The sequence below is a fragment of the Podarcis liolepis genome (assembly GCF_965112155.1).
Source record: "Podarcis liolepis genome assembly, chromosome: Z".
Lineage (NCBI taxonomy): Eukaryota > Metazoa > Chordata > Lepidosauria > Squamata > Lacertidae > Podarcis > Podarcis liolepis.
Window position 1 is genome coordinate 32,628,080 of NC_139570.1, and position 12,412 is coordinate 32,640,491.

The 12,412-nt window shown below is 48.6% G+C and overlaps 1 protein-coding gene across 12 annotated transcripts in view; it reads right to left on the reverse strand.

Annotated features, from left to right (window-relative positions):
- The window catches only part of SEC16A (SEC16 homolog A, endoplasmic reticulum export factor), a 36,652-nt gene extending 26,602 nt beyond the window's left edge, over positions 1-10,050 (reverse strand). For 10 of the 12 annotated variants that reach the window (XM_083484916.1, XM_083484914.1, XM_083484913.1 and 7 more), the window contains exons 1-4: positions 9,900-10,048; positions 2,465-6,180; positions 1,641-1,783; positions 940-1,028 (exon numbers count right to left, since the gene is read on the reverse strand). In XM_083484916.1, coding sequence (XP_083341042.1) covers positions 940-1,028; positions 1,641-1,783; positions 2,465-6,106 — 3,874 coding nt within the window. In that variant the 5' untranslated portion in view covers positions 6,107-6,180; positions 9,900-10,048. Of the gene's footprint in view, positions 1-939; positions 1,029-1,640; positions 1,784-2,464; positions 6,181-9,899 lie in introns of all 12 variants that reach the window. The other 2 variants (XM_083484908.1, XM_083484917.1) reach the window with 1 other exon arrangement.
- Positions 10,051-12,412: the final 2,362 nt, after the last annotated feature.

Here is a 12,412-nt window from a genome sequence, read left to right on the forward strand (position 1 = left end):
AAATATATAATAAAATTAAAACATCCTCAGCAAGGCAAATGGGGGCATTGCTATGCATCATTCCAAAACATACAAATCCATTTTCTTACAACCAATGCTGCTTGGTTTTTTTCCTCCTCAAACTTGTAAGTTGCCAATTTCATTACTGACATACAATTTCACACCTAGGGATTAGCTTTTATCATGAATGAGAAAACTTCCACTGTAGATTTACAAATTAATTATTCACAAATCTTAAAAACACTTTTCCAGGTCAGTGAAGTATAAAAGGTTCAAAGAAGAACTTCACTTGGTAGCTTGAAATTAGCATCAGTAGCTCCCTTACTAGCTTCATGAACACAATGAGTGACAGGGCAACCAAAGTAGTTTCTGTGCCAAAACTGGGCCTAAACCCTGATTGTAATGGATCTACAAAATCCATTTCCTCTAAGGTACACCTGTATCTGGTCTGTAACCACCCACACAAGATTCTTGCCCAAGGTATTTATTCACAGCCATGATGTGACTAAGATTTTACTTTATTTTTAAAGGAAAGGCCACAAAGCTCAGCGGCTGAGCATCTGGTTCGCATGCAGGAGGTCCCAGGTTCAATCTCTAGAGGCATCTCCAGGTAGGGCTGGCAAAAACTCCCTGCCTGAAAACCTGGAGAGCCGCTGCCAGTCAGTACAGACATGACTGAGCTACATGGAACAATGGTCTGACTCAATGTGATGCATCTTCCAATATTCCTATTCAACCATGCTCTTCTCCAGTACAAAATCGTCCCTATAAACCTGCTGCTTGCCTCCATCTTTGAAACTCTGCAAACGTTATAAGGGTCCTCAGTGGAAAAGGGAGAATATAATGCTAGATTTAAGTTAACTATAAGATGAAGCAATGGTTATAAAATGTGTTTTACTGAAGGACAAAAAAAAACAGCAACCCACTGATATTCCCTACCTCCATAATCATAGGGATTTACATAATAGTCCGAGTAGTAATCATTCCATCCACCTTTGGTGTTGTAGTAATCTTCAGGATATCCCTGCCTGCAAGAGGAAGGAAGAGGGGGTTGTTTTATTTGTTTTAAACATCAGTCATCAAAGAGATCCACGCCCATCAGCTCACAACTGAACTGCAGAGTGTGATATCACACAACTTGAAGCTCTTAACTGGTTGTTTCTTGCTAAAATTTAACTGATGGCTTCCCATTTACTTTGTTCTTCCTGATGCTTTAGAACCACTTCACAAGCACCAGATTGCTTGGTAAAGCCAGGACACAACAGGCCTTTGTAGTTTCACACTGCAGCAGCCATAAATTTATTCTGCAAATAAAGGTTCAGGCGGATGCCTTCTATGTCAACTTTTAAATGCTCGTATTCCATCAGGCTTACACAGGCAATTAAGAATACATCTTTCCACGATAGTTAGCAGATTTATGTTTACTTTTTTTATACGGTGCTTGTCTTATGGTTTGATGCACAATTGTCGTAAACTGCTCTGGTTTTATTTATTTATGAAAAGCAATATAGAAGTATTTTTATTTTTTTAAAATGAACATGAAACTTCTGGATGGGGTAAGGGTTGGCTAAAGTGTCTTTCAGAAGGGGGTGCACACACACACACACACACACCCCACACCGCTTTCAAGGACTGCACACCTGGAGGAGGGTTTATCAGAGGTGTGGCTTGCTCGGGAGCTGGGGCGTTCTGGCTCCCCCTGATGATAGCTCCTAGCGTTCCTAATGGGTGCCGTGGTGTCATAGTGCTGGGAGGCAGGATCGTATCGGCTGTATGGATGCTCCTAGAGGCAAGAGGTTATATATTACTCAACAGAATGCTCAAGAGCCGAAGTCCACCACATCTAGATCCCCTTCCTCTTCCAGCTGACCTTTTGCCAACTGCTAACTAGAGAAGCTTAGGAAAGAATAAAGGCTCAGACATCAGGAGAAATGGGGAGTTTAGGCCATCATTTCTTTCAACAATTGCCATGTGGTATCACATGTTTGGGGGAACCCACATGTTCCTCCACTTTGCTGGTTTTTGAAGTTTCTAAATCTTCAGATACACTGAAGAAGTGTGCATGCACACGAAAGCTTATACCAAGAACTAACTTAGTTGGTCTTTAAGGTGCTACAGGAAGGAATTTTTTTATTTAAATTATTTAGCTGTGATTCCTGCATTGCAGGGGGGTTGGACTAGATGATACTGGGGGGGGGTCCCTTCCAATTCTACAATTCTGTGACTCTCAGCTGACATCTGTCCATCAGCTGTTCAGAAGAGAGAAACTGAGAGAAGGGGAAACTGAGAGAAGGGGAAAGGAAGATTTTCAATGTGGAAGCCACACACCCCACCCCTTTTCACTAAGCCAGCCATTGCTTCCCCCCTGGGCTTCCGCTAACACACCCACCCTCCCTACCACCTCACCACCCCACCTACAGCCAACCACAGAACGGCACAGAGGAAAAACAACCTGTGAGCCCACCTGGTAATAAAGGTGAGCAGTCCTGGGGTCCACTGGAGGGTATGGCGTCTGGTACGAAGGATAACTGTTGTAGGGGTGCCCATAGTAGTAGTAAGGGTTCTGTGGCTGGATGAAGGTGGTCTGGCAGGGGGTCTGAGAAGGCGGCGGGTGCTGCGGCTCATGCTGAGAGGGGATCCCGGCTGGCTGACCAGCCACTGTCACTGCATTAGTCTGGCTGGTGGTAGCCGGAGCACTCTGAGGTTGGCTCGACGACACTGGCTTGCTCTCCATGGACGTCTGAGCGTAGGTTACCAAACCCCCATCAGCCTCATAAGTCCTCTGGCCTGGGGGCTGCTGGGCAGAGCTGCTTCCAGGATGCACCTGGGGGTTGGACGGAGCATGGGGCTGCCCTGAGGATGCTGCCTGCTGCTGCTGCTGCAGGGGGGAAGTGCCACCCGGAGGCTGCACATCTTTTGTGACCTGCTGATAGAAATGTCGTGGATCCTGAACCTCATTCTCCCCTCGGCCAGGGTGACCAAACACCAGCCCACTGGAGAGTGACTGGTTATGCACCTGGGTGCAGCTGGTGGTGCTGCTTTGCTCCAGGGACTTTGCTACCGTGAAATCTAGCACTCTGGGAAGCTCCTGACTGCCTGAGTTCTTGGGACTGCTGTTCACAGGGCCCGTAGCAAGGGTCAGAGGGGTTGAGGTCACACTGGAAGCATTAGCCCTAGACTTGCCAGACAAGTCTGAAGGAAGCCCTTCTGAAACACTAGCTTTTTGGCTTTCGGAAGCTAAGTTGAAGGTGCCTTCGGAGGCTGGGTGCATCAGAGAGGTGGAAGGTTTATTCGAGGCCATTTCAGAAGTGCCGAGGGGATTTTGTAAAAAATTAGAATTTGACAGAGCAGCAGCAGAAACAGATGCCTGACCTGCAGGTCTGGGTTGCCCCAGAGGCATGGTTTCACTATGAGGGTTTCTGCTGGTGTGGAAGCCCAGCGGAGGCTTATTGCCACCCCCGGGATCTTTTGCCAAGTGGCTGCTTTCACTCTTGCTCAGCTGATCAGTGAGGGAGAAATTAACTGGCTGAGCCAAGCTGTAGCTTTGATTCGGCTGGGCAATCAGGACGGGCTGGTTCTGCAGAGCCTCCGTAGGTGGGGAGGAGAGGAGGCTTGCGTAACCCGAACTCGCCTGGGAGCGAAGAGCCTCTTCTTCCCCCAGCTTGGGAGGGTTTTCCAAGTTTTCGGAAGACACATTCCCAGCCATGGATGGTGGGTGGGGGATGGACCCTGGTGAGAGGGACTGCTGGCCAGGCAAACCTTCCTCGGGTGGCTGGAGCACCTGGGCTGCCTGCTTGGTCGGCACCTGCACTGCTGGAGCAGCCGGGGCCAACAGCACATTCCCCCCAAAATTTGGCACCTCACTTTGGGCCCAGAGTGTAGTGGCTGGGCTCTCACATTTTTTCCTGTTTCCCTGGGCCCTGCCTGGCAGTTTCTTCTCAGGGACCGACTGCACGTTTTCCACCAAGGACCCACCGCTGGGTTGCAGAGCCCCTGCAGCACCACTCCCCAATGTGAGAGGCAAGGGGTAGTCCCGGGGCACGAAAAGGGTCTCCAGATTATCAGGAGGCTGCTCCAGGTTCCCCGGTGAGGCGACTGGGGTGGCCTGGCTCTTCTTGGCACTTGAAAGGCTCTCTCTCAGCTCGGCCACCATCTTCGCTTGGTCGGCCTCAGGGGGCTTGACCCCCAACCCATGCGACCTGACAGGCTCGAATGAACTGTTGGCGCTCGTCTGAAAGACCCCCATGGGCTTGGGGGGGCTTGGGGTGGGTGCATGGGAAAGAGGGCCACTGTGGTGGTAACTCTTGCCAGGGCTCTGCCTGCTACCATCCCCTCCCAAAGGGGAGGAATCAATCTGCTTGAAGAAGCCCATGGAGGAAGACGATGATGCCTCCTCCTCTGGGAGCTTCCCGCTCTCCTGCTGGATAAATGTGCCCAGCTCCTGTGGCTGAGATGCGCTGGGGAGACTCCACTGACTCAGGCTGCTGTAGTTGGAGGAGACACTGTCGGACCGGATGGGGTGAGGCAACAGATCAGGCGCTTCAAGGTTTGGCCCTCTTTCCAGACGGCTGGTGGTGCTAGACTTCGGCAGTGATGGGCCTAGAAGTGAGGTGTACCTGGTCGGATCTGGGGCCACCCCGGGAGACGAACGACTCTGGTTTGTAGGCTCGCTCGGCAGGACTTCCTGGTTTGGAACGCACTCCAGGTTCTCAATGTTTTCGTACTGCGTGCTGACAGGCCCTCGAGCATCGGCAAGGCTGGCTTTGTCTTCAGTGAGGAAGGCTGCACTTTTGCCAGCCTGGGCATCAGGTGGCTCACAGGTGGCTCTGAAGGGATGCTGAGCTTCCAGGCCCTCAGCTGTGCTTGCCTGCATAGGAGAGAAAGACGCTGCCGGGATCTGCTGAGAGTGGAGGGGCTGGTAGTATGTGTGGCCCATCGTCTGTTGAAAAGTGTCAGCGCTGCTGCTGGCCTGCTCGGCTCCTTCTGATGAAAGGATTTCCTCATTCTCAGCCTCATCTCCTTTGAAAAACATGGAAACTGTACCTGAATCAGTATTGGTCGGACACTGCCTGCTGACAGCTTCAGATGCACCTTGAGGTTCAGCTGAGGAGTCGTTTTCTTGAGCGGTGGGATTACCAAGAGTGTAAGTTGTTTCAAGAGGTTGCAGGTAAAAGTGTTCTTGAGGGAGGTGGCCGGGCCAAGGGCACCCTGCTCCTGTGTTTTGCCAAGCAGTGTGATGGTGACCAGAGCTCTGGCTGGAAGTCATGCTGGAGACATCGCCATACGTCAATGGGGCCTGAGCAGCATTGTGAACGAGAGGCTGCTGCGGAGAATTCTGATGGGGCTCCATGTGGGGACCTGGCTGGGAAACACCAGAAGCAGACTGAGTTACAGCATAGTGGGTGTTTTGGGATGGTGGCTCTGGGTAGGAAGAATAAGCCTGGACCTGAGGTGGCCCTGAGCTCCCTTGGGAGGGTTTCCACTGAGGCACAGTTTGCTGGGCAGGAGAGAAGAAAGACAAAGATGCTGACATGGAAGCAGGGTTGCTTGGATTCCCACCAGCCTCCTGCCTGCTCAGAGGCCTGTCTGGCATAGGAGCCAACCCCTGGTGCCCGCTGACAGAATTTTCAAGAGTGATCCCCATGGAATGATGCTGCCCCAGAGGGCTATGGGTACGTTTGCCAGGCTCAATGCTCAAAGGCGTTTCGGCACTGTTTGTGACTTGTGGAGCAAACAATGGCATGGGGGCTGCCACACTCGAAAATGCACTGTTTCCTCCAGGTTGAGAGGCAGGCGCTGCTGGGGAAAATGAGAGCAAACCATGAGGACTGTCTGCTGCATGTGGAGGAAACGCTGCTAGAGAAAAGTCTTGCACAACAGGTGGATTGCCTCTGGGGTTGTTGCTGGAAGCAAACTGGGTGCCTTGTGGGGCCTGCTTGCCAAAGGCAAAGGGGTCTGTCACGGGTTGCACCGGGCCTGCGGCTGCAGAGACTGGCAAGGTGGCCCGCTTGCCGAACGGATTGCTTCGCCAATACATGTTCTGTGATGTTGCCAGTGGAGGGGGCCCGCCTGCCCCAGTGGGGATGGTTTGTGGTGGAGGCTGCATGACAGACTCCTAGCTGAGTTGCTCAGGAGAATTACTGGAGGATGCTGTGGAACTGGCTTCACTTCATGCACTCACTGCAAAGGGGGGGGGGAGAGAGAGAGAGAGGACAAAGAGTTAAAGAGGCTTCCTACTTCATAAGAAGTGTGAACTAAGCATTGCCAGAAGTCACCGTTATGATGGGGGTGTGTGTGATTCTTTTGAGTGTTTACTAAAATACTGTCATCCAAAGGATTCAAGGAACAAGTCCAATACAGGGTTATTTCCTATGCAAGATGATTTTTTGTTCATCTTGTTCATCACAATTAAAAAGGCAAATGTTTACTCACGAATTATTATTTTTTTGGAATGTTTGTAAATATTTTAAAATGTGACAAATGTGGTTATTCTACCACATTAGACATTAATGGGAGGGGAAGGAAGGCACAGAAAATTCAACATGTCAATTTTAGCATGCTTGAAGAGTTGTTAACATCAACAAGTTCTGGAGAAACAAAACAGAGAAACAAAAACAGAGCAGGAAGTCGTCCACATCATTGACTTGCATATATTATTTAAGTTCATTTTTCATTTGCTGCCAATTAATTTTTTACTGTGAGAATCTGAACATAGCTCTCCATTCACAGAAGGCTGCATTGAAAAGGAAGTCCATTGAAGCACATGCCTTATAGCCAGGTGCTCCCACTAAAAAATTTCAAGTACTACTCTATCAAGACAGAAACTTCTTAAAATGAAGAGGGTCTCATAATAAGCAAAACCCTGCTAAACATCAGCCTTTTGGAAATGCAACTCTGCAGTGAGTGTTTACACCTAGCTTGGTAACTCACTGGAATCAAGGGGGCTATGTCCTGAAATCAGGGAGGCCCTGCTGCAAATGTGTAAACAGGCACTCTCCTCGTCACCCCTATGTTTCTGTGCAAGCAACTTGGTGGGGTGTATTAATCAGAAAAAAGAGGTCAAACTAAACATTGGCCCTCCAGATGTTGAGGGATGACCTCCACACACACAGCATCCCTGATCATGGTTGCTTCAATTGTGTTTGAACAACAAAAATGCTCCCCCACTTTAGAAAAGCCTTGCTTTCTTCCTCTCATTTTAGGCCACAGTGTTGTACCAAACAACTAATCTTGGCATGTGAAGCCTGGAAAGCTAGTAAACATGACAGTGGGCTTTCCTAGGCTTACTTTCATGGCTGCCCTGAGGTTTTAGATCATAACCAAAATCTTTCATCCTGTAATGCACTGCACTAGTACGTGTTCCTAGAACCTCAAAGCAAGGGGGCCCCAGTCTTTCTGGAAAGCTAAGAAGTTGTTGTGATCACTGCAAAATGCCTATTTCAGAGAAGAAAAAATGGATAATGCTTAGAACTCCCCCACCCTCAAACAGGTATGCACACAACAAAACAGGCAACCCTTCCAACCAAAGAGAAATGCAAAACTCCCTCCATTTTTAAAATGAAAAAGAATGGGATCAGTGGATCTTGATGGGAGTCACAGGGTGTCTGAAGATGAGCTTGGAATTTCTCCAACTCTGAACAATCTTCCAAGAAAGGCAGAATAACATCACCGTTTCTGATAAGCTTCTCCAATACAAACTTCCCCTGGGATATTTTGTTTAAGTATGACCTAGTTTAATTTTTATTAAAAGGGAGACATTCAGAGTGCCAAATCAAGAGTTCTGAGTGGGAAGGAGGGACTACATGTGGATCAAATGCCCCCGTAAAGCATGACTTGATGGCAGTGCAGATGGAAAGATTCTGGCCTGGATAGCTCAGTCAGTTAGAGCGTGGTGCTGGTAACATAAAGGTTGCAGGTCCAATCCCCATATGGGACAGCTGTATATTCCTGCATTGCAGAGGGTTCGACTATGATCCTCAGGGCTCCTTCCTCTATGATTCTATGACTGCAGTTGATCTACACTGGACACTGGACTTCATTCAGTGTCATACTTGAATTAAACCCAGTGTACGAGCTGCAAGGAAATCACAGTTGCAAAGGTCAAATCAGATTCAGGAGATATCCTTTAATTGGACCAATTCATTTGGTTAGCTGTGTGGGGCTGTGATAGTGAATGAAGTCGAGAAATGTGAGATTTTAGAAATGAGTGTTTGGACTTTCAGGCCTTGGCTTCAGGCCAACTCATCCAAAAATCTCCCTTTAAGCAAAATCAGGGCTGTTATTAACCACAAGTTGTAAAAGGCTGGGATGTTTCCTGGCTCAAAGAAAGGGCAGCTAGAATTTCCCAGGCAAACTGAATATGCTACCTGTCTATTCACCTCATCTGACCACTAAACCAATCTCCAGGATTTCAAATTGGAGCTGCTCCCAACCTTACCTTCTGTCTGCAAGGGAGATCCCCTACTCTATAATACGCCCCCCCCCCCCGCAACTCTTAACCACACTCACAGGCAAACACCCTCTTTATCACTGCCAATAATTGTTTTGAGTGACTCAGAATGTGGGATTAAGATAAAGACCAACAAAGCAGTCCTGGTGTTTTTACACTGCACTCCTGGATTGGCTCCCTTTTTCTCAGCACCTGTTTCTTTTTCCTGTAGTATGATGAGCAGAAACCCAACAGGTGATGCCATCTCTCACTGGAAAGAGTATGAGTTGCACAAGTTTCAGGTAGGTAGCTGTGTTGGTCTGACGCAGTCGACCAAGTGTTTGGCAGGACATTTCCATATATTTCCTGTGCAAAAATTTCCTTAGTGGTGCAAATCAGGTCTCACAGTTATGTTCAGATATCCTTCTTCAGAGTCCACAGCTATCTATTAAGGGGGAGGGTGCCTGCAGCAGAAGTCAAAATCTTGACAGGCTGTGGCTCAGTAGTAGAACACCTGCCTTATGCCAGGTTCAGTTCCTGGCATCTCCACATAGGGTTAGGAATGGCCTCTGAACATGAAACCCTGGAGAATTGCTGCTGCCAATCAGTGTAGACAATACTTACTTAGAAAGATCAAGGGTCAGACTCGGTTCCCAGTGTTCCTATAAGGTTCATGCCAGGCCAAGTTTATATTCTTTTAGACTTCAGATGAAAATCCTTTAAACTTTCCCAAACCACTTAGTTAACTTTGGTTAGCCTGTTCTAAGTTATATATAGCTTCTCACACTCATGGGTGTCCTGAAGCGACTTGCTGTAATACAGTTTGGGGTTTCAGAAATAGGTGGGTCCTTCCTTGAATTGCCACTAGGGATTTAACCTGTGACCTTCTACATGCAAAGCAACTGTTCTACCTGGTGATCTGAAGCCTTTCCCAATCTACCTTCTACCTAGTCACATCACTTGACTCATGTAGCTCAGCACTGTCAACATGGAGTGGCAGCAGCACTGGAGAGCCTCAGACTCACAGGACGTTCCTAGCCTCACCATAGGAGCCTGTCCCTGCAAATCACAGGCTCTAACCACTAAACTACATCCTCCCCTTAGAATAATTTTCGGGTCCTCGTGGTTATGAATAGAAGGGCTGAATTAAACAAGAATGCCAGCGTATTTAACTTAGGACGAGTGGTGTCCGAACTTGGGCCCCTCCTGCGTGCATGCAAGAGGAACCACAGCCTCGCCCTGAAAGGCTGATTTATTTCTCGTGAAGAAAGCCCGCCCGCGACCGCCGCCTCCTCATCCTTATAACCTTCTCCTTCACCACAATAGCATGCGACGGACAGAAGAGAGGGTGGGAGAAAGGAAGGGCCTGTCAGGTAGACTGCCGCTGAGCCTGGAGGCTCCACCTTTATCCCCGCACCGGCCTACTCCGCCCTCCCCTTCCTACGCCCCCGACACCCCCGGGGGGACTCACCTGCTTACCACCCGCTCAGCAGTACCACAAGCAGCGCCAACCGGCTTTAACGGTGCCTCGGTGACAGGCAGGCAGAAGCAAAAGCACCAAATGCCGCCGCCATCTTGGAACATCCGGCAGCGCAGACGTGTCACGTACGCCCCTAACCATGCGTGTGACGCCATCACGGCCGCCCGCCCCCCGCTTTGGCCGGCTCCTACACAAGGTAGAGATGCATGTAGACTTACGAAAAGGGATGATGTAGACTCGTGCACGATTTCACTTCCGAGTTCACTTGCGAATGTTTTCTTTCCTTCTTTTTTTACTCCGCGCCGCTTTTGCTCCCTAAGAGCCACGAGGACTGGAAACTTTGGCTGCCTGAAATGCCTTGCATTTAAATCATAGTTCCAATCCACCCCGCAAATGATCGTGGGAATTGCAGCTTGCTTAAAAGTGCTAAAACTGTAGCTCTGAGGTGTGGTGAACTACAGTTCGCAGGATTCTTTGGAGGGGAGAATCGCTTTGTACATTACAAAGATGTCTGCAAACGTGACATGAAGGTTGGCAACATCAACCTCGCCGTGCGTGAATCCCTTGCAGATGATCACAGTGCCTGGATCCACAGCAGTGCTCAGAGGAGGAATGACTGCTAGGAGGAGCACAGAGAGAAGAATCGCCATGGTGCACCTGTAACAGCGAAACCGGGTGCCTTCATCTGCCCCAGATGCAACAAAACATCTCTCTCCCATATCGGTCTCTACAGCCACATAAGGCGCTGTAACCTTCCAACAGCTCAACAGCTTATCTTAAACTCCCCAAAACAGACGCCTTCATGATCTCCCGAGACAGAGGTATGCTAACAACGTACAAGTGCCCTTTCTTGGGTGGGTCAGAATCGGTCAGAATCCATAGAAGTTGGGATCAGAGAGCCTACCTGTCATCTGGGTTTGTGTTCCGGTGGGAGGAAACAGGAACTGAAGGATGGGCATGTTGCTCCTTATTTTCTTAGCTCTACGGTTTCGTCCGCCATCAGTAATTCGTTGCTCGGCGTTTCCGTCCTCCGCCCCCAATCTCTGAGTCAGTTAAAGGAGAGGCCGCGGCGATCCCTTTAAGGAAGTTCTGAACTCTCCGGCGGGAGGAGGCGGAAAGAGCTGAAATCGTTCCCCGATTTTTCAGCTCGGAATCTTTAGTGCGTGGAGTAGGCTGGCTAAGAGCCACCGTGCCTCTGAGCATGAACAGAGTTCCCTCGCCCTACACGCATTTCTTGAGCTTGTGAGACCCGGAGGGAAGGACGCTCATTCCCCCCCCCCCAATTTATTACAAACACTTTCTTTTTATTTAGTTTTAAATTAAAATCATTTCCCCTTCTCCGCAAAAGTTTTGCAACCCAAATTTAATTTACATGAAGAAGATGCCTGGAAATATTTTGAAGGTCAGGGTAGAGGCTCAAGCCATTTGTGCTAAATTGCTACCCAAATCTGCATCCACACTGAATAATAATAATAATAATAATAATAATAATAATAATTTATTTGTACCCCGCCCATCTGACTGTGTTGCCCCAACCACTCTGAGCGGTTTCCAGCAAATATAAAAGCATAATAAAACATTAGACATGAAAAGCTTCCCTATACAAGGCTGCCTTCAGATATCTTCTAAAAGTTGTATAGTTCTTGATGGAAAAAGGTAAAAGGCGGATCTAGACGGATCCTCATGAATTCATATGATTTTTTCATTGAAATTAAATAAAACCACCATAATACTGTATACTATGTCTTACTCTGTAGACAGCAACAAAAAAATAACGCATCCACTGTTTCGTGGGGACGCAGGAGCGCAAAAACATGGTTAAAAAACACGGATCCTCATGGATCCTCATGATTTTTGCACTAGATCAGGCCAAAGTCAGATCAAATATCATGGCCATGGGCACAGCATCCACCACAAAAATCAGCATCCACAGGTTCCTGGCCATTCCGTGGCCCAAAAACGTGGTTTTGAAGCACGGATCCTCATGTATTCTCACGCTTTTCGCATTGGGCCAGCCCAAACTCACAGCCAAATCACACATCATGTCCAGGGGCACAGACTGCACCACAGAAAACTCAGATCCACGGCTTCCTGGTCGTACTGTAGAACAAAAACGTAGTTTTGAAGCACGGATCCTCATGGATCCTCACACTTTTTGCATTGGGCCAGACCAAACTCACCATCAAATCACACATCATTCCCGGGGGCACAGCCTGCTCCACAAAAAACTCGGATCCATGGCTTCCTGGTCGTACCGTGGTCCAAAAACGTGGTTTTGATGCACGGATCCTCACGGATCCTCACGCTTTTTCTATTGGGCCACCACAAACCCAATGTCAAATAACACGTCATAGCCAGGTGCACAGTCTGCACCACAAAATACTAGCATCCATGGCTTCCTGGCCACAACATGGCCCCAAAACGTGGTTTTGAAGCAGCGGATCCTCATGGATCCTCACGCTTTTTGCATTGCGCCACCCCAAACTCACCGTCAAATCACACAT